The 25,295-nt window shown below is 39.3% G+C and overlaps 1 protein-coding gene across 4 annotated transcripts in view; it reads left to right on the top strand.

Annotated features, from left to right (window-relative positions):
- Window positions 1-23,953, top strand: part of INTS6L (integrator complex subunit 6 like) — a 55,972-nt gene extending 32,019 nt beyond the window's left edge. Inside the window, exons 8-18 of one of the 4 annotated variants that reach the window (XM_070290695.1) lie at window positions 263-415; window positions 3,744-3,876; window positions 11,533-11,627; window positions 12,645-12,755; window positions 14,947-15,165; window positions 16,148-16,271; window positions 17,368-17,510; window positions 19,132-19,234; window positions 20,962-21,336; window positions 22,194-22,287; window positions 22,985-23,953. In XM_070290695.1, coding sequence (XP_070146796.1) covers window positions 263-415; window positions 3,744-3,876; window positions 11,533-11,627; window positions 12,645-12,755; window positions 14,947-15,165; window positions 16,148-16,271; window positions 17,368-17,510; window positions 19,132-19,234; window positions 20,962-21,336; window positions 22,194-22,287; window positions 22,985-23,087 — 1,653 coding nt within the window. In that variant the 3' untranslated portion in view covers window positions 23,088-23,953. Of the gene's footprint in view, window positions 1-262; window positions 416-3,743; window positions 3,877-11,532; window positions 11,628-12,644; window positions 12,756-14,946; window positions 15,166-16,147; window positions 16,272-17,367; window positions 17,511-19,131; window positions 19,367-20,961; window positions 21,337-22,193; window positions 22,288-22,984 lie in introns of all 4 variants that reach the window. The other 3 variants (XM_070290693.1, XM_070290696.1, XM_070290694.1) reach the window with 3 other exon arrangements.
- Window positions 23,954-25,295: the final 1,342 nt, after the last annotated feature.

The following is a 25,295-nucleotide window of genomic DNA, read 5'->3' as shown; positions in this document are numbered from 1 at the left end:
TAGAGCTCAAGAGCCATCTTTCTCAAAACGGCCCATCTATATCTCAGCGATGGTTTAACAAAACATAAAAGACTTGCATGTAACTATGGCTGATTCTTGTTGATGTATGACAGAAAACCACAAAATTCTGTAAAGCAATTATCCTTCAATTAAATTTTTTTTAAAAAATGAATGACCAACAAGGACTTAAAAAGAATTTCAGAGTTGTCAGATATATCAACTGTCTTGATAACAGATTGTATTTTCCCCTCTTGTTTTTTAGCCTCCACGAACATCTCATCCTATTGTGAGGTTCTCCTGTATAGATTGTGAGCCAATGGTAATAGACAAACTTCCCTTTGACAAATATGAACTTGAACCTTCACCCTTAACTCAGTATATCCTGGAACGAAAGTCTCCCCATACTTGCTGGCAGGTACTTCCCCTTTGTTGTTAGCCAAATGTCTGGAACCACTCGGAGATCTGGGACTTGTTTAAAGAACTTTCAAAAGTTAATCTGGGAATAGTTGGGCTGAGTCTATTAATAATGTTTCTCGCAAATGCTATCAAGTAAGCAACATGGCTAAGCAAATAACTTCAGGCTGATATGAATCACTAGCCTACCATACATTGCCATTTAAGGAACCTGATGAAATCTACATATTCGAGGATTTGGGGACTCCCCTGAAGCCTATCCAGGGACCCCAGGTTAAGAATTCCTAACCTAAAGGATGTAATTCTACTCAGCTATGGCTTCTGCAGATGAAGCAATGTTCTCAGTCCTTATTGTGAACTTGACAGATTGGACTAAGGTTTTTTTGTTTTGTTTTGTTTTGTTTTGTTTTGGTCAAACCACATGACTTGCAGGATCTTAGTTCCCCAACCAGGGATCCAACTTGCACCCTCTGCAGTAAAAATGTAGAGCCCTAACCACTGGGCTGCCAGGGAATTCCCAGTACAAGACATTTTTGACAAACAAAACAAAACAAAAACATAAACCTGAAATTTCTTTATGTATTAGTATTATGTAATCAAACTTTTCTTGTAGTACAAACCACATTGGTGTGTGTGGTATGGATTTTCCTTGGATGAAGGAGATGCATAGGCAGATGTACAACACTGACTCCTCCAAGAGGTATACTTCAGCCAGGAGGGCTTGCTTACTTGTTAATAAACTCACCTTTGGATTTTAATTTATGAAAATCCATCTGTGGTAATCACAGCTATTTTATTTGAATATAATAAGGAAGTCCTACACTGTAAGAATGTTTGTTCTATTTGTAAACTACAGCAATCAGTAATTGTTACGTTTTACTTACACAAGGGACACTTTCAGACCACCATCTGTTTCAACCTAAAATGTGAAATCCTTGCTACTAGTTGTCTTTAAACTACTTAAATTCTACAAAAATGCTAAAACTGGGTAGAAAGAAAAGGAACAGGTGTAAAGTAAGGATGTAAAAGTGCAAGAAACAGAGTGATCTCATAAATATAATACTGAGCGAAATAAGCCAGACATAAAAGGTCACCCTTTTATTTTGTTAAAAGTCAGGAGAGTGGTTTCTCTTGGGGGTACAGAATGGTGACCAGCAAAAGACAAAAAGGGTTTTCTGGTCAGGTTCTATTTCTTGATCCAGGTGCTGACGACACATATACGTGCATTTTTTGAACATTCATTGAACTATATACTTATAATTCATGCATTTTTGAATGTATGTTTATATTTCAATAAAATACACCAAAATGTGCTAGAAATGTAGATATAGGGATGAGAGCATGCTAAGTTAAAAATCAAGGTAAAAGCTTGAATTTATGAATTGAAAAACATTTTGGAATACAAGCATATAAAATTACAAATTACAGTTTTCCCCCCAAATAAACCCTTTATTCTATATAGCATCTTCCTTGTAAATCTTCTCCAAAGGAACTTAAGAAATCCTATCCTTGATCCTTACAGCACCCCTTAAATATGCCATACATCTTTCTCTGGCATCTTATGTTACTTTGGTTTAGAGTAGTTTAATGCGATGAGTTAGTGGGAATGAAAAAGAATAAGATGAACCAGGAGCCGGGAAATTTTGTAAAGTCATAATGGAAACTGGATTCTAACCCTAGCTTTCCCACCAACTATGTGGTTTTTGGACCAGACACTTTCTCTAGACTAGATGATCCCTAATGATCCCTTTGAACCCCCAAATTCTGTGAATCTGCAGGTGATAAAGAATTTGGAAAAACTCAATGGGCTTATGGGAAGGAAGGAAGGTATGAGGGTGGGAAGGGAGGGAATAAAGACAGAAAGAGAGTGAGCAAGGAACAAAAAAACAGTGCTTCTCCTTGCAGAAGAGTTATAGGTATGATCCTTGCTGGCTGTAACTTTTTTATCCTTTTTGACGATTTCCCCCCTTTCTATACACACTTAGGAAACAGGAGGAAATCCAATGTGTGTGAAAGTCGCTCAGTCGTGTCCAACTCTTTGTGACCCCATGGACTGTACAGTCCATGGAATTCTCCAGGCCAGAATACTGGAGTGGGTAGCCTTTCCCTTCTCCAGCGGATCTCCCCAACCCAGGGATGGAACCCAGTTTTCCTGTATTGCAGGCAGATTCTTTACTGGCTGAGCTACCAGGGAAGCCCAGGTCCAACATGTTTTATTACAATTGTCTGTTTCTATTAAGGTTCAAATTAAGAGAGGAAATCTAGTAGATGAGTCATGTTTTAACACAATTTTTGTGGAGGCATCCATTACATAGGAAAGATTTATTTTGAGCTACTGCTAAGTATAGAAAGAATTCAGTGAACTGGTAGGTGATGTTGCTGGTTGAACAAGAATTAGCAAAGTAAGTGGGTTCTGTTCACCATCAGGGTTTGACTTCTGTCTTCAATATCCTGCTGAAGGATGTTAGAAAAGGTAAAGGTCTAGGTCCATAAAATTACATACTAATGTCCTGATTTGGCCAAACAGTGAACGTGGAACACAGAGAAATCATGATAGCTAGAGGACTCCAGAGTAGCATCTCAGGTGAATGGGACCTGACAATATCATATATATCAAATTAGGAATAAGGAATAAGATGCCTAGTCATGTGGAATAAAGATTAATGTTCTCATTTTTATTGAATGTTTGTTCCACCAGGATTATTTACAAGAGAAAATGCCTTCCAGATTGAACCAAAGCATCTCCTTGCTCAATATAATTGTCTCAAAATAATTAGCACCAGTGCCTGCCTTGTAATAGACTCCTCAATAAATATTTATTGGATGAAAAATGAATAAATGGGTAGGGAAATGGGGCATCAAAGGGAAGTAGAGCAAAACTTAATAGTAGTTCACATAAGGAGTGTTAGCATACTCCTTTAAATGGGCTTTGTTTCTGTAATTGCATGCTTTAGGCATGGGGCCATGCTCCATTTTCCCAACAGTCTCCACTCTGGTCACCACTTGTTCTTTTGAGAAGTCAATTTGTTTTAATGGCTGGTATCACTTAGTGGTATTTCAGCCTAATTTTCCATTGTGCTAAGTAAGTAAATATTGGGGTATTGTTGCTGCAGCCTGTGGTCTCCGAATGGTTATTTCATTTCCTAACACAATTTATAAAAGAATTGCAATCTGAACGTTCTATTTTTTGACATAAATATAAAGAAAGCAGTATTCCCGTTTTTAAATTACAATTGTGCCAGAGATGCTGGTATAGCATATTGCTGTGAGTTTGGTTTGACATAAAATCCTTATTGTCATAACTGTACATTACTTCATGATCTTCTCAGGTATTTGTTACTAGCAGTGGAAAATACAATGAACTTGGATATCCATTTGGTTATTTAAAAGCCAGTACGACTTTAACTTGTGTAAACCTCTTTGTGATGCCGTACAACTACCCAGTTTTACTCCCTCTTTTAGGTAAGTCAAGTATGTGCCATTCAGTCATCTTTTCAGTGTGGCGGTAGTTTAGTTACTAAGTTGGCTCTGACTCTTTGTGACCCTATGGCCTATAACCTGCCTCCTCTGTCCATGGAATTTCCCAGGCAAGAATACTGGAGTGGGTTGCCATTGCCTTCTCCAGGGGATCTTCCCTGCCCAGGGATTGAAAGTTTCCTGCATTGCAGGCAGATTCTTTACCACTGAGCCACCAGGGAAGCCCTTAGTCATCTTTAAAATACAGCAAAAATGAAAAGTTGATGATGAACTAAGCATTTTAAATGGATCCAAAGAGTAATGGGTGTCAGGATATATAAAAGTCTAAAAACTGATTCAGAAAGATAGAATTGGCATCCTGCTTTCTGTTGTGTTCGTTTTCCTTTTGTCGTTTTTGCATCAGACAGAAAAGACTCTTCACCTGGGAAAGTGGAAGTATTAGTCACTCAGTCGTGTCCGACTCTTTGTGACCCCATGGACTGTAGCCCGCCAGGTTCCTCTGTCCATGGGATTCTCCAGGCAAGAATACTGGAGCGGGTTGCCATGCCTTCCTCCGGGGGGTTGGGGTGTGAATCTTATGCTGCTCTTTGGTTTGCAAGCTCCAGTGTCGTCACCCCTCTTCTTCTTTTTTTTTTTTTTAATATGTGTGTGTACACACTTCCTTGTTTTCTTATTGTTTCACTTATTTACATTTATTTTATTTTTGGCTATGTCACAAGGCATGCAGGATCAAACCTGTGGCCCCTGCATTGGAAGTACAGAGTCCTAACCACTGGACGGCCAGGGAATTCCCACTTTTCTCTGGTTTTAAGTGCACTTGGCTTTTGGTAAACTAGTTTGGGCACCCCCAAAATTGATTGTGGTTGACACTTCAATAATCTGATGGTTTTTTTTCAGAAAATAGGGCTTCCACGGCATTACTGGATTGCAGTTAGTTCCTCTACAAAAGAATATGAAATGCTCTTGAGGCATCTGTTTTAAGCAAGGTAGCAAGTTAAAGTAATAGATACAAGAGTGACTTCTGCAGTGACTGCAGTTGTAGAAGCTGTGGTTTCCATGGCAAAATTCTAAAAGGAACAACTTCAGAAGCTGTTACTCAGACATCACTGAAAATGTGTATGGAGATTTTTTTTTTTTTTCTCATTTAAGGAGCCACGGCTGTTTAGAGTAATATAGTACCACATGGTATCCTTCTCCTTGTAAAGTTACGAACATTTTTAGTTGCTGAGGTTTCTTAATTTTTGTAAAAAGGATCAAACCTTTACCGGTTTTAATATAGTCACTAAAAGCATAAGATTTTTAGTGCTATAAATAGTCTATGTATCAAATGTCCTGATAAAGCAGTTCTTTTAAATGTTGCAAATGAAGAAGATTAAGAGTGGGTCATCATAAATGATAGTTTTGGCTAGCCTATTTACTTTATTCCTTTGTCTACTCTAAAAATATCCTCTAAGAGGTGATTGTCACTTATATAAAATATAGATTATGTCTTTGAGATTAATGATGTTACCAATAAAAAGTGTTTTGTGGAGTTATTTACCCTGTCTTATTAAATATACCTTTATGACCTCCAGTTTTCACAGCTATAAAATGAAGGATCAAACTAGCTAATCTTCACTTAAACTGTTAAGAATATTATTTTTCTGTTTTTTAAGTACACTTTTTATTTTGAGATAATTGTGGATTCACATGCAATTATAAGAATGATAAAAAAGAGACAACAACAAAAGCGCAGACAACAGAAGCAAAAGTAAATACATGGGACTACATCAAACTTAAAGACTTTTGTGGATCAAAGGATACAGTAGAGAGCAAAAGGAAACCTATGAAATGGGAAAAAAATTTGCAAATCGTCTATCTGATCATTTGGGCGAGGGCTCTATCCAACCCTGCCTAGACCATCATTATTCCTTTGCAAACATTCCAAACCAGAAACCCCAGAGGCATCTTTGATTTCTTCCCCTTCCCTGATCCCACACATCCATTTGAGGTTCACCTCATCCTTGACTCAGTTCATATTTTTCTCTTTGGCTTCAAATATCCATTTCTAGGCTTTTCTATAACCCATGTCTTCCAAGGAGCATAGGGTTTTTTACACCCTTTGAGGCTGAGGTCCTTGTGCCCTTGAATCCCTAACTTGGGCTTCATGTTGAGGTTCTGCAATAGTTTCCACCCATACTTATGCCATCACTTCACTTTCTGGGTTGTGTGGTTTCCATAGAGATTTGGAGTCTGAACTGTAGGATATAGCTGCTCTGATAATGAATCCTGGCTCTGTTGTTTGTTAGCTTCATGACCCTGGATAAGATACTTAACCTCTCTGAGCCTCAACTATTTCATCTGTAAAGTGGGGATAATAATAGTACCTACCTGAAAGGGATTTCATTGGGGTTAAATGAATTGTGTTAGTCGCTCAGTCATGTCTGACTCTCTGTGATCCCATGGACTATAGCCCGCCAAGGCTGCTCCATCCATGGAATTCTCTAGGCAAGAACACCAGAGTGGGTAGCCATTCCCTTCTCCAGGGGACCTTCCTGACCCAGGGATCGAACTCATGTGTCCCACATTGCAGGCAGATTCTTTACTGTCTGAGCCACCAGGGAAGCCCTTAATACAGTTAAATTGCATCAAACTCACCTGGCAAAAAGTAAGTGTTCAATAATGCTTTCAGTCATTATTGTCTGATTAATAATACTGTTCTCATTATTAATATCTATGTTATCTTAGTAGCTCTTGAAGGCCCTGATATTCCATATAATATAATTATATATTCTAATTATATGTAAGGATATAATATAAAGATATAATATAAAGATATAGGACAGTTTTGTAGCTTTAGTAGGCAGTTCAGTTCAGTTCAGTCACACAGTCATGTCCAACTCTTTGCAGCCCCATGAACTGCAGCACGCCAGGCCTCCCTGTCCATCACCAACTCCCAGAGTTTACTCAAACTCATGTCCATCGAGTCGGTGATGCTATCCGACCATCTCATCCTCTGTCGTCCCTTTCTCCTTCTGCCCTCAATCTTTCCCAGCATCAGGGTCTTTTCCAATGAGTCAGCTCTTTGCATGAGGTGGCCAAAGTATTGGAGTTTCAGCTCTAGCATCAGTCCTTCCAAAGAACACCCAGGACTGATCTCCTTTAGAATGGACTGGTTGGATCTCCTTGCAGTCCAAGGGACTCTCAAGAGTCTTCTCCAACACCACAGTTCAAAAGCATCAATTCTTTGGCGCTCAGCTTTCTTTATAGTCCACCTCTCACATCCATACGTGACTATTGGAAAAACCATAGCCTTGATGAGACGGACTTTTGTTGGCAAACTAATGTCTCTACTTTTTAATATGCTGTCTAGGTTGGTCATAACTTTCCTTCCAAGGAGTAAGCGTCTTTTAATTTCATGGCTGCAGTCACCATCTGCAGTGATTTTGGAGCCCCCCAAAATAAAGTCAGCCACTGTTTCCACTGTTTCCCCATCTATTTGCCATGAAGTGATGGGACCAGATGCCATGATCTTCATTTTCTGAATGTTGAGCTTTAAGCCAACTTTTTCACTCTCCTCTTTCACTTTCATCAAGAGGCTCTTTAGTTCTTCTTCACTTTCTGCCATAAGGGTGGTGTCATCTGCATATCTGGGGTTATTGAGATTTCTCCTGGCAATCTTGATTCCAACTTGTGCTTCCTCCAGCCCAGTGTTTCTCATGATGTACTCTGCATATAAGTTAAATAAGCAGGGTGACAGTATACAGCCTTGACGTACTCCTTTTCCTCTTTGGAGCCAGTCTGTTGTTCCATGTCCAGTTCTAACTGTTGCTTCCTGACCTGCATACAGATTTCTCAGGAGGCAGGTCAGGTGGTCTGGTATTCCCATCTCTTGAAGAATTTTCCACAGTTTATTGTGATCCACACTGTCAAAGGCTTTGGCATAGTCAATAAAGCAGAAATAGATGTTTTTCTGGAACTCTCTTGCTTTTTCCATGATCCAACAGATGTTGGCAATTTGATCTCTGGTTCCTCTGCCTTTTCTAAAACCAGCTTGAACATCTGGAAGGTCACAGTTCACGTATTGCTGACGCCTAGCTTGGAGAATTTTGAGCATTACTTTGCTAGTGTGTGAGATGAGTGCAATTGTGCAGTAGTTTGAGCATTCTTTGGCATTGCCTTTCTTTGGGATTGGAATGAAAACTGACCTTTTCCAGTCCTGTGGCCACTGCTGAGTTTTCCAAATTTGCTGACATATTGAGCACAGCACTTTCTTTTAGGATTTGAAATAGCTCAACTGGGATTCCATCACCAGGGCATTTAGTAAAAAGTCGTGAATTTAAGTCATGTACACTTTGATGTCTGGAACATCCCTATGGTACTGCAGAGTACAATAACTGTCCATCAAAGTGACCCCTGTTTATTAATTAAAGATTTTCATCAAAAGTAGTTAAGAAAAATTTAATTATTTAAGGACCAAAATGTACCTGGGTGAGGCTTAATTGAATCAATGAGCTACCATAAGAATCATGTCAGTAGGGTGGTAACCAGATTATCACAGATGGAGAGATTCTCTCTTAATTGGGAAATTAGGAATTTTTTTTTTCTATTGAAGGTCATTGACTAAAGCATTTGTAGCAACTTGTCTTTTTGTCCTCTTCTTTAATATGCTACATTCAGTCACTTATTTTGAAAAAATTAAGAACTGGGGACTTGTGTAAAGAATAAAGCTCATCTCCATCTTAAGACCAGTTATTATCAGGAAGAGGAAAAGAGAATTATTGAAAAAGGATAATTTGATATTTATTCATCACTATGTATCCAGTGCTTTTCAGTTTATGCTATTTATAAATTTTGTATATTATTTTCACATCCATAATCTAGTTACTCAGAACAATCCTATGGGGTAAGGCAATGATCATTAAACTCATTTTATGGATGAAATAGAGGCACAAAATGATGAAGTGATTTCCTGAAGCTCACTGAGCTAAGTACATAGCATGTGTCTGAGCTTGGAGTCAAACCCCACCTTTTTTGAAGCAGGAAATGGGGAGAAAGGAACTGGAAGAGAAAATATCTGTAGTTTTTGAGGTGCTGACAGTGTCGTTTTACTCTCATTCCACACTCTCACCTCCTCATCTTTCAAAGGTGGATGGGCTAATTGTTCATGGTATCTTTACCACTCTCCAGGCTCCATGTGAATGGAAATCTAATACCATGGAAATCATTTTCTGAGCAACAAAGATAGTGACTAAACCAGTGTAAGCTTCCCTGGTGGCTCAGATGGTAAAGCGTCTGCCTGCAATGCGGGAGAACTGGGTTTGATCCCTGGGTTGGGAAGAAGATCCTCTGGAGAAGGAAATGGCAACCCACTCCAGTACTGTTGCCTGGAAAATTCCACGGACGGAGGAGCCTGGTAGGCTGCAGTCTATGGGGTCACAAAAGTGGTGTCACCCTAACTGCTCTCTACCCTTAATCTAGTCAGTGGAAGATTTTCTTCCTCTCTCCCCCATTAAAAAGTAAATCCAACAAGAAATAACTAGACTAAATTAGCTCCTGGGTAGAATCATTGCAATTGGCATTGTTAGAAATATTAGGACTATTATTGACTCTCATTATCTAATCTATTTATATCTAAATGTCTCTTCAGTCTGGTGGTATTTAAATTTGTCAGTTTCCAAAATCTGCCTAAGTCCCCACAGACTTCACACAAAGACATGGTATAACAGGATATTTCCACGGTCTATCATTTCTTTCTTTAAGATATGAATGGTCTTTAAGGACCTGCATGCTGCAATGAGCCAGAAATCTCTTCAGATCTTTTTCCCTTTGTTCTTTCTACCCTGTACCAAAAGAAGAAAAGACCTACGTTTTGTAAATTCATTTAAATTAGCTTCAGCAGGAGTGAATAATTTATTATAGCAGTAAAAGGAAGAAAATATGTAGTTGCCTTTCTTAAGCAGAGTAATTCATAATTTCAAAGAATACCCCTATTTGTAGAGAAATTATGCATACAGCACAGAGATGGTTTTGTTCCTAGAAGTAAAGCATTTGTTTTTTGGATACGAGCCAATTAAACCTGAAGAAACAATATAGAGAATGAATTTATAATATCTTTGCTATTTATAATAAGTGTAGCAGGTTCATGTTTGTTGATGTCTTGGATATCAACTTTGAATTATTATATTAAAAATTTCTTACCCTTGGAAGGAAATAATGAGACGTTTTGGGAATTTTTCATGTAGTGTACATAATGCATTTAAATTATTTAAATAATTAAATTTGAGTGTGAAAATATAGGGAATATCTGCTTATTTAAAGAATATCTTTAGTTCTATTAATAATGCACATGATATTCAAGAACCATATTTATTGAGGTATAATTGACATTCTGTTAGCTTCAGGTATGCAACATAATGATGCAATATTTGTATATATTGCAAAATAATCATCACAATAAATCTAGTTAATATCTGTCACTGTACATAGTCCCAATTTTTCTCTTGTGATGAAAAAGTTAAGATTTACTCTCAAAAAACAAACAAACAAAAAGATTTACTCTCTTGCTGCTGCTGCTGCTAAGTCGCTTCAGTCGTGTCCGACTCTGTGCGACCCCATAGGCGGCAGCCCATCAGGCTCCACCATCCCTGGGATTCTCCAGGCAAGAACACTGGAGTGGGTTGCCATTTCCTTCTCCAATGCATGAAAGTGAAAAGTGAAAGTCAAGTTGCTCAGTAGTGTCCAACTCTTAGCGACCCCATGGACTGCAGCCTACCAGGCTCCTCCGTCCATGGGATTTTCCAGGCAAGAGTACTGGAGTGGGGTGCCATTACCTTCTCTGATTTACTCTCTTAGTAACTTTCAAATATGCAATACAGTGTAGTTAACTGTAATCATGCTGTACATTACATCCCCATGACCTATTTCTCTTATAACTGGAAGTCTGTATTTAAACCCCTTCAAGCATTTCAACCCCTCCACCCCTCACTTCAGGCAACCACCAGTCTGTTCTCTGTGTCTATGAGTTTGTTTTGTTGTTGTTGTTTTAACATTCTCTATTTTTAAAAAATAAATATTCTAGCAACCAGTGACCATGGATTCATCCTTAGGTGAAAATTACTACACTAGAATTACCAATACATAAGAGGCCAGAAGGGTTTCCCTGGTGGCTCAGTGATAAAGAATCTGCCTGCCAGTGCATGAGACGCAGGTTTGATCCCTGGGTTGGAAAGATCCCCTGGAGGAGGGCATGGCAACCCACTCCAGTATTTTTGCCTGGGAAACCCCTGAACAGAGCAGCATGGAGGGCTACAGTCCATGGGGCTGCCAAAGAATCAGACACGACTTGGCAACTAAACAACAAGAGGTCAGAGAAATATTTCACGTAGATCAGAGTCAGTGTTTTAATATTATGCTATGTGGCTTCACAGATGAAAGATAAATATGTAACCTGAGAATTTATCTCATTTTCTAGAAAACTACTATATATAATTTTGGTACACAGTACCCCCCCAAATCAAATAAACTCGAATGAAATATTCATCTAATGTAATTGAAACTAGAAATTTCTAGGGAATGGTATAATAGATGTGTGTTGCTTGATTTAGATCTTTGAATTTAGGACTGGAATAATGTAATATTTTCTTGGGTTTTCTCTTGCAGATGACTTGTTTAAAGTTCACAAGCTTAAGCCAAATCTGAAGTGGCGACAGGCTTTTGACAGCTACTTAAAAACTCTGCCTCCATACTACTTATTAGTATGTATTTCTGTGTATATATATATATATATGTATTAACTCTATCCATGATGATTCCTGTCACAAAAAATGTCAATGAATCAAAAACTTCACCCCTGAAATAAGATTTTCTTTAATTTATAAATTTGAGTCGCCATTGTCTTTTCAAATTATGCCTAAGAGCTTGGAGATGTCATGGCGGCACAAAAGAGAACTGCTTATTTTATTTCCTTTAACTGCCATGGTTATTGTTATAAAACACATCTATATTTCTCTTATAAAATTAACCTTATGATATTATAATTTTGGAATTTAAGAAAAAATATACCTGGATTCACGTATTATATTAGCCTCCCTTTTTAACTCTAGAAATTCGAAGTATGGGGTTTTCCTCTGAAAAAAAAAAAAGGCAAAACCTGACGACATTATATTTACTTATTGCTTGTTAAATGTGTCCTAGACACAGCATGAAATAGAGGCACTGATTGAGGGGAATCCCAAAAAAGTAAAAAATGACTTGGTATCGTTTGGATTTTTACAATTTGAGAAAAATATTCAAAATTATTTTGAACTGGTCATATAATCTAAATCAAGATTATCAAAATCATTTCAGAGGTGGATGTGGTCAACTGTAAGCCAAGTTTCTAGAGGTGAAAAGGCAGAATCTCAAGTGGTACCATTTGTGTCACTGGGAGGAGAAGTTGGGGTGTGTTAGTATTTACCATGGCAGGAATGGGGTGCACAATTAAATGTAATGTGAAATGATTTTATGACTTGGAAATTAAGACTGAAAGCAATTTACCTGTTTGAATTTGCTGTTACTTGCTCTTCTTATCCCACTCTCTTCTGATTTTTTTGCTTTCTGCTCCTTACTTCTCTGCTGTTTTCATTGCCACTTTTTAATGTTCCATGTTTGGTTTTATGTGCAGCACCTTGACTTCTAAGAAATGAATCATGTCCCTTTGCCCCTTATAACTGAACTTTGAGTATTTTAAGATTTATTCTATTCTTACTGTTGTGTATTTTGTTTCCTTATAGCCATTAAAGAAAGCACTAAGGATGATGGGAGCTCCAAATCTGATATCAGATAATTTAGATTGTGGACTTAGTTACAGTGTTATCTCTTACCTTAAAAAACTCAGCCAACAGGTAGTATTGGTAAAAACAAACAAACAAAAATCCTTTGCCCTCAGAAGTGCATTTCCTTATTCTTTAGTGTAATTGTAATTTTCAAATTAAATGTGTATATATTTCTACACTTTATGAATTAGTAGTAATGTGATTCTCTATGGCTTCTGGCTTCACCATTAAACTGCAGTTAAGGGTCTGTCAGTATCATTGGATGCTGTGCCATTTCTCCTTTTGCTTGCCAGTTTGTTTTACCCCAAGCTGGTTGATACTTTGTGGCCTAAGAGGGGCAGAGGCTTAATAGATTTATCTCATGGGTCACATTTTGTCTATCCTCAACGTAGTTTCTCCTCAAATTACATTGGGCTAGAGCATCCCCCGTTTTAGGTCAGCACACTGAGGCATGGTGTGATTAAACGACTTGCCTGAAATTCATTTTTAGGCAACAAATACCAGCATGCTTTTTCTTGGAGAGGGGGAGATGAGACCAGTGTACCTCACACTGGAGGGTGGCAGGCCCTCCCTCTGTTCCTTTACACCCCCACCTCATTTACCATTATTCACCTTGTCCCTTGCCTGCCCCTCTCTATTAGTACCTCATCCTCCACTCACCCCTACTTATCATACTTCTCACCTCTACTTAGCCCATTCTTGCAAGGTGAAAATGCTTGAGAACTACTGAGTTAGAGCTTTACTGCCATACAAATGTGTTATGTTATATGACAAATTACTGCAGCAGCTTAACTTTGTTCTTATGCACAAATGTATTCCCAGGTAGGGACTAGTAATAGCATTTGCAGTGACAATAATACTTCAAGTTGGATATGTTTCAAAGCTGGGCCTTTAGAAAACAGAGAGTAGTAAGTAAATAAGTGTCAGATTTCTGACACCAAAGAACATAGATGACTCTGCAGTTTGGGATGCTGACACACCTTGCTAGGAACTGGCAAAAACTTAAGTATAGTCTGGAGTTTACCAGCTCCTACCAGGCCAGTGTGCTTATACATGCAAAAGAGAGTAAAGCAAACCCAGATTTCTGATCTACCAAGCATCCCCTTAACTCCGTTCCTCTCTGCTAATAGATTTTTGTTGGTGGTGTTAATGTTTTGTTTTGGTTATTTATTGATTGATCTCTTGATTTATCTTTTTTTATTTGATGTTTGCCTTAGGCCTTTAAGGCTGTGTCAGCAAGGTATGGCCAGAAGGAAGAATAGTGAACAGACTTGAAACTCATGCAAGTTCTGGGACCTTCTGGGATACATTGCTTGTATAGTTTTATAAATGGGCTTTTAGGACCCTTTATGGAAACAGACTCTTCATTTGCTCTTATCCCCTATTTCATGACTAAATTTTTTAAAAGATAATAAATATACCTCATTCTAATAATTAAAATTAATGAATATCTCTGACCAAACCACAAGAAATTCAAAATTAATTTGGGCTTATAGGACATTGGTGGAATTCTACCTTTTAGAAAAAAAAAGATCATTACTAATTTATACTAGCTCTAATTACTAATTTACTTACTAATTTAATAATTCTATGTCACCAGTGTTCTTTGAACCATCTCAGATGTATGTAAATCAGAAAATATGCCCAATATACTGCTATAATACACTCTCAAGCAATATTTATCAGTATGATATAATAGGATCTATTAAGAGAATTTTTTGTTGTGAATTATAAACTTGAGTACTATTACAAATTATTTACTTGGTAATATTTGTTAAATTAAGTATCACATTTTTGTGAGTGGTCTGATACTAGAAATAAACACTATAAGTTTTTTCAGATACAATGCCAATCTATGTAATTTGAATTTCAGCACTAGTGCAATTTTATAAATGCAGAGTTTTACCTTTTATAACTGGGTTGAAATGAGTATGTTGACTTAGACTAGATTTTACAGAAACAAAATGTGATTTTAAATATCTATGAATGTAATTCTTACCCATGGTTTTCATTCTTTCCATGATTCAATCATAATTTTGACACTAGAGAAGAGGAAAAAATGTATTATTGGTCTTTCTAGCCCCCTCTGTTCTTTGTGGTAGTACAGAGAAGCACAGGAACATGTTTAATTATCTGCTTTTCTGTGATTTGTAATTTAAATTTGTTCAGTGGGGTTCTTAAAGTATCATCTTTCTTAAGTAGTAAAAACAACATTGATAATATAGCTCTTTTTATAACATACTATGTACTTTCATTTTAGACCAAACTAGAGTCAGAACGAATACTAGCATCAGTGGGGAAGAAACCTCCCCAGGAAATTGGAATCAAAGTGAAAAACCATTCTGGAGGTGGTGTTTCCTTGACTCACAATAAAAACTTTAGAAAACTATTGAAAGAAATCATTGGGGATACTGCACCGAGACTGACAGAATTGAACACCAAAGAATTTGCCGGCTTCCAAGTAGGGCTCTTAAACAAGGTAAATTGTGACATAAATAACTTGTTGGGGGTGGTGGGGGGAAAATATGGTCTGTGAAATACAAAGGGGAGAAGGAATGGGAACAAACAAGGAGAGCTTTCAGATCCCTTGCAGAACATTCGGTCCTATCCAAAATATCCATAAGACATGTAGTCCACATGAAAAGGCCCTTGAAATCTGGTCCGATCATATTTGGTTCATGTCAAATGGACAGAACCAAGTATCAAGGACCTCTTGGTATGTACTACATGTCTTATGAACATTCTGGACAGCACCAAGTATGACCAAATATCAAGGATCCTTGAGGTGGACCAAATGTCTGCTAAACTTCAGATCACACTGCTGAACTAACATTTGTGAGAGAATGGGGAAAGGAAGGAGGAATGAGTATAAAGAGCTTCAGGCATCAGTATAGCTTGTAGAAAGTCTTGGCCAGCCCAACAGGGAACCCTGGCACCACAAGATCCCATAGAGGAGGTCCACATTGGCAGAACTGGCCAGGCCTGAACATCCCCCGTCATTCTCAGTCACTGGCTGGGGGCAGCCTGGAAAGAGCATGGCCTCTGTTCCAGCGCTGCCCCAGATCCTGAAGGCACTGTGGCTGGAGGTGCTCAGACCACTGTACCCCTTGTGGATCAGCCATTGCTTCCTGGATGGACATCTCATCAGCTCCTCTCCATGACTGCCAGGGGAGGGCATCTAGATTATAAATAGTGGGCCTGCAAGGCTGCCACAGGCACAGATCTCAGGATCTGATGTCTTAAATGGTATACTTGAAAAAGGATATACGCATGGCTTTAAAGCTACTTGGATGTAGTAGAATTCAGAACAGGGCCAGCAAAGACGAATTTTCCACTGCAAAATTGTACTGAAGTGAGTTGTAATGAACATCCCTCTCTTTGCTAAGATTTTAAGAGGATTAGGAATTACATTTCTATATTAAAAGCCTCAGGAGTAACTGAAATTGTTTCATTTCAAATAGGATTTGAAACCTCAGACATACAGAAATGCTTATGATATTCCACGTAGAGATCTTTTGGACCAGTTAACCAGAATGCGATCCAATCTGCTGAAAACACACAAGTTTATTGTCGGACAAGATGAAGGTAAGTGAACAAAGAAGTACTTTTTGTTAATAAAATGTCAAGTCTGACTAACATGAAGGTGTTTGTTGCATAAAGTGTATGTTATTTTGTAATACTTTAATATTTATAATACCTATTTTCTCTAAATCCTTTCATCTACTAGCACAAGTTTATTGTTCTTGGGTTTAAGGGGAAGTGGGCATTAATTGGCATGTATATTACACTACACATGCTTTAGCTCTTGTAAGTCTCAAAACAACCCCGTGAGATAGATACTGTTTTTATGCCCATTTTTATGGACATTGGAACTCAGAATGAGCGTTTTAATAGCTTCCCCAGTTCTAGTGAGCTGGAAAGCAGCAGAAACTAGGTCTATCAGAATTCAGAAATTGTACACCCTGATACTGTACCACCTAGCCTGCTCTGATAAGTACAATCCAGATTCCTCATTTACAGGAAAAGAATGAACCTGATACTGTCGAGGATAATTGATGATGATGTACAATTCCCCTTGATTCCATTTTGTTCATTTTAAACAGTGTCATTTGTCCATTAAAATGAGCAAATCTTAGCCTGGCCAACCTCCTGAAATTATATGTCAGTATTTTTTTTGAGGAGGGGTAGGATCTTTTTTGGGGGAGGGCTTAGAAAACCTGTAGAACTAACCAAGATTCTCTAGATGATAAGAGAAAGCCAGAGAGCCTAGGCTCTTCGAAACACAAAATATTGGGTTTTGAGTTGGGATGTGGTATAGGGAATGTCAGCCCATTCTCAAACCTGTGATGAAGAGTGAGGGAGTTGTTCTTGGTCTAGGGATTTGAGCTTGTAGGCCATGGTGATGTTAGACTGAGTGATGAATGGGATGAAGAGAGATGATTTTATTATTTTTAAAAATAAATTTATTTATTTTAATTGGAGGTTAATTACTTTACAATATTGTGTTGGTTTTGAGAGATGATTTTAGATCCTAGAATACTAGATTCAAGATTTTAGCCTATCGGTTGCTGAGATACACAATGCTAAACCAGACTATGATCATGTCCTCTCAGAAGGACCACACACACTTCAACTACAGAACATGTGTAGAACATCTGTTTGTCTTCTGGTGATTTTGCAGATACTCTTCATAGTGTTCCAGTCGCACAAATGGGTAACTATCAAGAATATCTAAAGACATTGGCTTCTCCACTTCGAGAGATTGATCCAGATCAACCAAAAAGACTACATACTTTTGGCAATCCATTTAAACAAGATAAGAAGGTGGGATACCAAGTTCTATGTCTGTGTAAATCATGATATTCTTGGAATAACTCCTTCCTTTTTGGCAAGGTGTATATAAGTTAGAGGCCTTACTTCTATTTGTTTAAAAGATAAAATATGTCTCCAGGGCTCTTTGTGAATGGAAAGTGGGAGCCTCCTGATGGAAGAGTATGTTGGTTAAAAAATGGTAGCTGGCATTTACTGCATACATAGTAGGAGCTGATGTTTTAAATGATAACACTGAATGCACACAACCATTCTGCAGATGAGTATAACTGTCTGCCCTATAATATGAAGAAATCAGAGCTCATTGTGGTCAAATGATTCACCCTGAGTGACACAGCCAGGTAGAGCTAAGATTTGAACCTCTGTCTTCCCAGCTCCAGAGTCTATATTGACTCCCAGCTCCACACACTAATTCCTTCAATATTGAGATCACCATTTATTTCCTTTGTTTACCTTATTCAGATCTTTAGTGCTCTGTCTAGACAGTTATTAAGTGTTCTTCTTGAAATATGAAGTACTAAGTGATGTTGCTTTATTGGCTTGTCCTACAAGAGATACAAACATGAGATGTGTGTGCACATGCATGTGTGTGTGTGTATGTATCTCTGTGTGTATATGTGAGAGATATGTTGACTTGATGATATAAGCGTGAAGACAAATAAGAATTATATCTGCAATCATGGAAGAAACCATTGTGACAAAGGTGCAGAGCACGCAATAATGTCTTCTGTAACAAAACTGGACCAAAAGTATTCTACTTTACCTGAATCCTCAGTTAACTGGAGTTCTTAATCTTCTGTGTCTTGGTTTTTGTCACTGGTAGCACTGGCGATGACTATGACATCTAACTAATAGAGCTCGGTGGAGAATTGAGTTAGTACCTGTACATCATTTAGAACATTACCTGACATGTGGTACATGCTCAGTGAACATGTTTTCCTCTTTCTGTACTGTTTTGCTTTGGGGAATGCTTTGGAAAAGTCATTTATCATGGTTTTATTCAAATAATGGAAGTGCATCTTCCTGGGTTATCCTTGGATGAAAACAGCTTTTAGTTAACCTTCTATACTGCTGTCTCTCATCTTTTATTCCCAGGGGTGAAAAGCCCACTCCTTCATTTGTGTCCAGCACCAAGGTGAATATATATGAATCTCTGTGAGGTTGCTACTGAGGGAATGACATTTTCCATCTACCTATCTGTCACCATTTACATGCAGCATTCTGTATAGTGATTATCAATATTTCTTAAGAGTGTGTTTAAATCACACAAAAGAGAATGATTTCCTTACCAAGGGTTGATGCAAACTGGTTTGTAGCTTCTTCAGAAGGGTAACTGTGGGTTAATTTCCATTTTGGTTGATGAGAGCTTCTTATTCCCCAGGCTTTCAGGTTAATCATGATTGTGTTATGTTTGACCGTAAAACAAGTTTCCTCCTTGTTCCACTTAGACTGGATTAAAATTGAGTAGTGTTTTCTGAAAAGTCTGTGTGAGGTATGGCAAATCTTTGGCCCATGATTAAGATCTATATTGTTGACATAATGTATGATCATATATGCATGTTAAGAGTGTATCCAATGTTCTCTTTAATGGAATATGTTCATTGATGTTTTCTAGGGAATGATGATCGATGAAGCAGATGAGTTTGTAGCAGGGCCGCAAAACAAAGTGAAACGTCCTGGAGAAGTCAACAGTGCTTTGTCATCTAAGAGAAGGCGGAGTATGTCCCTGCAGTTGAGGAAAGCACAAACATCACCTACTGTAACTAACCATGTGGGCGGAAAGGGACCACCCTCAGCCTCGTGGTTCCCATCTTATTCAAACCTCATAAAACCCACCCTTGTATATACAGGTATAGAGTAGTGGTTGTGACTTCCTTATGGCCCCTAGAGGACTAAGACACTAAACAATTTTCTTTTATATTCATTTCTTTTGTATTCGGTTTTTGTTCATTAAGTAAGCCATTATTAATCATCCATGTGGTAGGTACAAAGCACCCTGTGAGAGAAGAGACCTTGTTTCAAGGATCTCCATCTATATGAGGGGAGGGAGATCCCTACTTACATAGTAGTTAACACAAGATGGAAAAATGTTGGAAGGTGTGCCTGTTGACTTTGTCAAGTCAAGGCTGAAGGCGGTGCAACAATTTGAAGTTGCTGTAGAAGTCAGTAGGAGCAAATGGGCTCAGTAAAGGCTGGGTCTGCACTGGGTCAGTAAAGGCTGGTGCTGTCTGTGTGCCCATCTCCTCTCCTCACTCCAGCCCAGTGCAGTCTGGCCCAGCCTCCTCCATTCCACTGGATGGTGCCAAGTATAAAACCCACACCCCACCATTACTCTCCATCCCTCTGATCTATGCTGCCATCATGTCACCAAGATACTCCAATAGCTTTTTATTTTTCTACTTTCCAACCTCTTCTAACTAATTTTCTGACCTGCAGCCAGAGTGATCATATCAACACAGAAATCAGATCACACCACATCCATGCTGAAAATGCCTCATTACCTTTCCTCGGCACTCAGAGCACAATATGAGCTCCTGACTCTGGTCCACCAGCTCTGCGTGACCTGGGCCCACCATCCTCTCCTAACACGTGTCCTCTGCATGGGCACAGGCCGGCTCTCCCTCCTCCTCCAGCCTCTGCCCAAAGGACACCTGCTCAGAAGGGATCTGCCTGACCTCGTGATCCACTGAGGCTCCCCCTCCTGCTCTCTGTCCCCTCCATGCTTGCTTCTCCCTGAACACGAATTTGAACTGTAATTATTTTGTTGGATCATAGTACACTTCCTGCCTGGCCTTCCCGTGAGCATGGACATTCCATAAAGGCGGGGACTGTTTCTCTATGCGCTGTTGGAGGCTGCCCCCAGCTCCTGGCACGGTGCCCAGCACAGAGGATGATGAGTCAATGGAGGAAAGGTGTTAGACCTGGAGTAAAAAGAAATTCACTTTTCTGAGACAGAAAAGATTAATGAGGAGGATCATGTACTGGCAGAGAATTGGGGTGATGGAGGACATATAGAGCCTTCAGATCTAGTGGTCACCAACTCTGTTTCCTCAGAACTTTTAAGGAAGAGAGGACGGAGTTTGAGGGGGGCACATGTAGTCTGGTGTCAAGCTCAATAGAGCATGGCATTTCATAGGTAAATGACAGAAACCATGATATCAAGTGAGACTTGCTGCTTTTCAGCTTGTAAAGCACAAGCTGCAGCTAAGCCCTCAGTGCCAGGGATCTGAGACTGTTTGTTAGTTGTTCTGTCTTGTTTCCATATATATTCTTGGTGCCATGGAGATTACCTTCCTGAGCTCAATTTGAGGGGTCTTGAGCTCCATCTGGTACATCCTCTTGCTTTATGAAACCATTTCTTCAAAACTGAGGAGCACCATGATATCCCTTTGGAGTTACTATAACACATCTACCCCACAGCTCAACTCCTCATTTTGGTTTCCAGGTGTTACTGTCACTCACGATGCTCATGAGGAGAAGATGGAAAATGGTCAGATCTCACCTGATGGCTTCTTGTCAAAATCTGCTTCACCAGAGCTTATGAATATGGCAGGAGATGGTATCCCACCCGACCAAGTGGATTCTCTATCTGATGATTTCACTAGTCTCAGGGAAGATGGCCCGATTCACAAACCTGGGAGTAATGCACTTATAGGAGAAACCAAGAACTGCAGCGTCTCTGTGGATGATCAAAAAGTCTCAGTAACATCTGCTTTGGAAATTGTGCCAAGTACATTGCAGATAACTCCTGCTATGGCACAAGGAATCAATGCTGATATAAAACACCAGTTAATGAAGGAAGTTCGAAAATTTGGACGAAGTAAGTAGTAGAAGAACATCTATCAGTAATATAATGGGGAGATCCCGTTCATTTTAAGATTAAAAATAGATTCAGGGTAACTCTTAAGGTGCTTTTTTGGGAAATATTGGACTTTCACATAATTGAAAATGATTCCTCTTGTTTTACCTAAACAACTCAATACACCTTTCTGGTTGTCCCCCCTTACTTATTGTAATAATTTCCTTTTGCTGCTGTAACAGGTTGTCACAAACTTTGTAGCTCAAAACTGAATTATCTTAGAATTGTGGAAGTGAGATTTGAAATTCTTTTCACTGGGCTAACATGAAGGTGCTGGCAGGCTAGCGTTCCTTCTGGATGCTCAGAGGAGTCTGTTTCCTTACCTCTTCCAGCCTCCACAGGCTGCCTGTGCTCCTTGACTCATGGCCCCTTCCTCCATCTTAAACCAGCAATGTAGCCCCTTCTTAAGCCAGCAATGTAGCCAAGCGATGTAGCTCCTCTCTAACCTCTGCCCCCACCCTTACATCTTTTCTCCCTGACCAACTCTACTGCCTCCCTTTCCTGAGGATATTTGTGATTATATTGGGCCTCCATGTATAAACCTGGATAATCTCCCCAGCTCCAGATCCATAACTTAATCCCATCTACAAAGTAAAGTCTCTTTTGCGAGATAAGGTAATATGTTGACAGTTTCTGAGAATTAGGACATGGACAACTTGGGGGGTGGGGCATCATTCAGCTGACCACATTTGATTAGTGTTTACAGGTTTCCCTAACAGATACGCGCAGATGTCTTGATGATTGTTGAAGATGTGTAAATATTGAATTTTATTTTTTGTCCATATTTTTAATAATAATAATATTTTTAATATCTTCAGAGTATGAAAGAATTTTCACTTTGCTTGAAGGAGTGCAAGGACCTCTTGCAGTCAAGAAACAATTTGTTGAATTTACCATCAAGGAAGCTGCACGGTGGGTGTGAAGAGGAACTCTTCATTGTGTTTTTTTATTTATTTAATTATTTTTGGTGACGCTGGGTCTTCTTTCTGTGCTCAGGCTTTCTCTAGTTGCAGTGCACAGGCTTGTTATTTCAGAGGCTTCTCTTATTGCAGAGCACGGGCTCTAGGGTGTGCAGGCTTCAATAGTTGCAGCATCTGGGTTCAGTAGTTGCAGCTCCTGCGCTCTAGAGCATAGGCTCAGTAGTTTGGGTGTGTGGGCTTAGTTGCCCTGAGGCATGTGGAATCTTAATTCTTGGACCAGGAATCAAACCTGTGTCCCCTGCATTGCAGAGCAGATTCCATTAGACAACCAGGGAAGTCACTTGTGTGTTTTTGTGAGCAAAAGGACCCAATGTAAGACAGGCAGAGGGATTGATCCTGCCTTTCTTTTGTAAGCCCTGGCCTTCATGCATAGTTACAGCTATCTCCAGAGGCATTTAGATTGCTATTATCCAAGTCCAACTCATTCACCAAAGTCTATGGGAGCTTTCTGGACTCTTCACAGTCTGAGGTGGGCTTGGGCTCTCAGTTGGTACTCTTGGTATTAGCTAAGCCCCATCTTTACATGAAGATACATTCTCTATTTCCCATGTAAATTGTTGGTTCCACCTGGTACCCCACACAGTGCTTTAAGGACTTTTTGGTTAATAAAATTCCTCTTTCTTTTTTAGGTTCAAAAGACGAGTCTTAATTCAGTACCTTGAGAAGGTACTAGAAAAAATAGAATCCTATCACCTTCTCAACAATGTTAATCACATCAACAGCAGATCATGATGTTACGGCAGAGACCAAGAAGGAAAAAAGAACAAGTTCTCTGTGTTGTAGGACAGAGCGGGATATTGTTGAACATCTTAGGATGTTTTAATCAAGGGAACTGGCTTCCAGAGGTTAAGAAAAAACAATGACACCTTTCATTTTCTGATTCTCTGGCAGTAAAAGCTGGCTTTGCCCTACGTTTTCTTTGAAAGTACTAACTGGTTGTTTTATTGTTACTTTTCCCAATTGAGGAAGGTGACATGATTAATCCAGCAGATTAAGTTCAGTGAACACACACAAGTGATAAGGGTTCACTCTTGAGTTTGGTCATCCTGGGCATGTCCAGAGTGACTAGGGGCCACCTGCAGGTAGAGCACTACTTGATGCTCTTACTATGGCATTTAGAAAGAAGAGGGGTTCAGAGTCCAACTGCTAATTGTGTGTGTTCTGAACGAAGTTTTCAACAATTCCTAGTTGTGCCTTTAAAACCATGCAATATTCAGGACAGTTTGGATCAAAGAGTGAGAAAGCTGCTATTTGGGTAACTTATTTCTCCATGGGAGGGGGCAGGGAGAGTCACCAAATGATCTACCTCCAACTGTCTTCTATTTTGTCTAGAGACATTACAAAGTACACCTGAGGCCACCTCCACCCCTGACATTTGTTCTTGCATGTGATGCCAGAAAGGCTTCAGGTGGACTTGTGCATTCTGTGCTTCAGAAGCACTAAAAGAAAAAGTAATGTAGATATTTCCTTTAATGTTTATACAAAAGTTTTTATGGAGCAGTATTGTTATGTTTGTATTTGCAGAAATTTAAGTGTACAAAGAGATTTTGACTTTTCATATATAAAATAAATCATTTTATTGATTTTTCACAAGGTCATTGACGCTTGAGAAATTTCTAGTTTTATCTTTCTTGTGATTTGTAACTCCTTTCAGAAAAAATGCCCACTGTAATTAAGATGTTAGCAGAATGATGTAAACTTCAAAATGTCACTCACTGAACTGGTGAAACTGGTGGAGTGGGGTACTCCAGAAACACTGAAAATGCTGGGGAAAATGATTGGAATCAAGTTTACTGGGACTCTGGAAAATAGAGGTTTACAGCAACCAAGTGAATGTTGAGTCAGAAGAAGACCCAGTGAAATGTGATAGGAAAATCTGGTAGCATTTTAACTTATTCTTGCCTCATTCTCCTCCCCAGTATAACAGTGGTCTTGAAGATGTCAGCCTGCATTCCAACTGAGGGTTCCTGGCTCAAGAGGGAGGAGAATAGACCTTATTCCCAAGGAATTGTGTTTGTTTAAACCTGTCCAGAGGCCTCCCTGAAGGACTGATCAATGGGATCGATTGCTTTTCTTTTGTCTAACTATTAAAAGACGCTTACTCCTTGGAAGAAAAGTTATGACCAACCCAGATAGCATATTGAAAAGCAGAGACATTACTTTGCCAACAAAGGTCCATCTAGTCAAGGCTATGGTTTTTCCAGTGGTCATGTATGGATGTGAGAGTTGGACTGTGAAGAAAGCTAAGTGCTGAAGAATTGATGCTTTTGAAGTGTGGTGTTGGAGAAGACTCTTGAGAGTCCCTTGGACTGCAAGGAGATCCAACCAGTCCATCCTAAAGGAGATCAGCCCTGGGATTTCTTTGGAAGGACTGATGTTAAAGCTGAAACTCCAGTACTTTGGCTACCTCATGTGAAGAGTTGACTCACTGGAAAAGACCCTGATGCTGGGAGAGATTGGGGGCAGGAGGAGAAGGGGACGACAGAGGATGAGATGGCTGGATGGCATCACCGACTCAATGGACATGAGTTTGAGTGAACTCCAGAAGTTGGTGATGGACAGGGAGGCCTGGCGTGCTGCGGTTCATGGGGTCACAAAGAGTCGGACACGACTGAGCGACTGAACTGAGCTGAACTCTTATAAGGACTTCCTTGGTGGTCCAGTGGTTAAGACTGTACTTCCATTGCAAAGAGCACAGGTTTGATTCCTGATGCAGGAACTAAGATCCCTCATGCCACGTGGTGCAACCAAAAAAATTTTTTTTAATTTTAAAAATAAACTGTTATAGTAGAGAAGCAGCTATGTGAAGGATGTTCCTCAAAAACATTGAAAGGCAAGTGAGGGGCTTCCCTGATTGTCCAATGGTTAGGAATCTGCCAGCCAGTGCAGGGGACAGGGATTCAATCCCTGGTACAGGAGAAGTCCACATGCCACAGAACA

This window comes from Ovis canadensis, chromosome X (genome assembly GCF_042477335.2).
Source record: "Ovis canadensis isolate MfBH-ARS-UI-01 breed Bighorn chromosome X, ARS-UI_OviCan_v2, whole genome shotgun sequence".
NCBI classification, from domain to species: Eukaryota; Metazoa; Chordata; class Mammalia; order Artiodactyla; family Bovidae; genus Ovis; species Ovis canadensis.
This window is presented reverse-complemented; position numbering and strand designations above follow the sequence as displayed.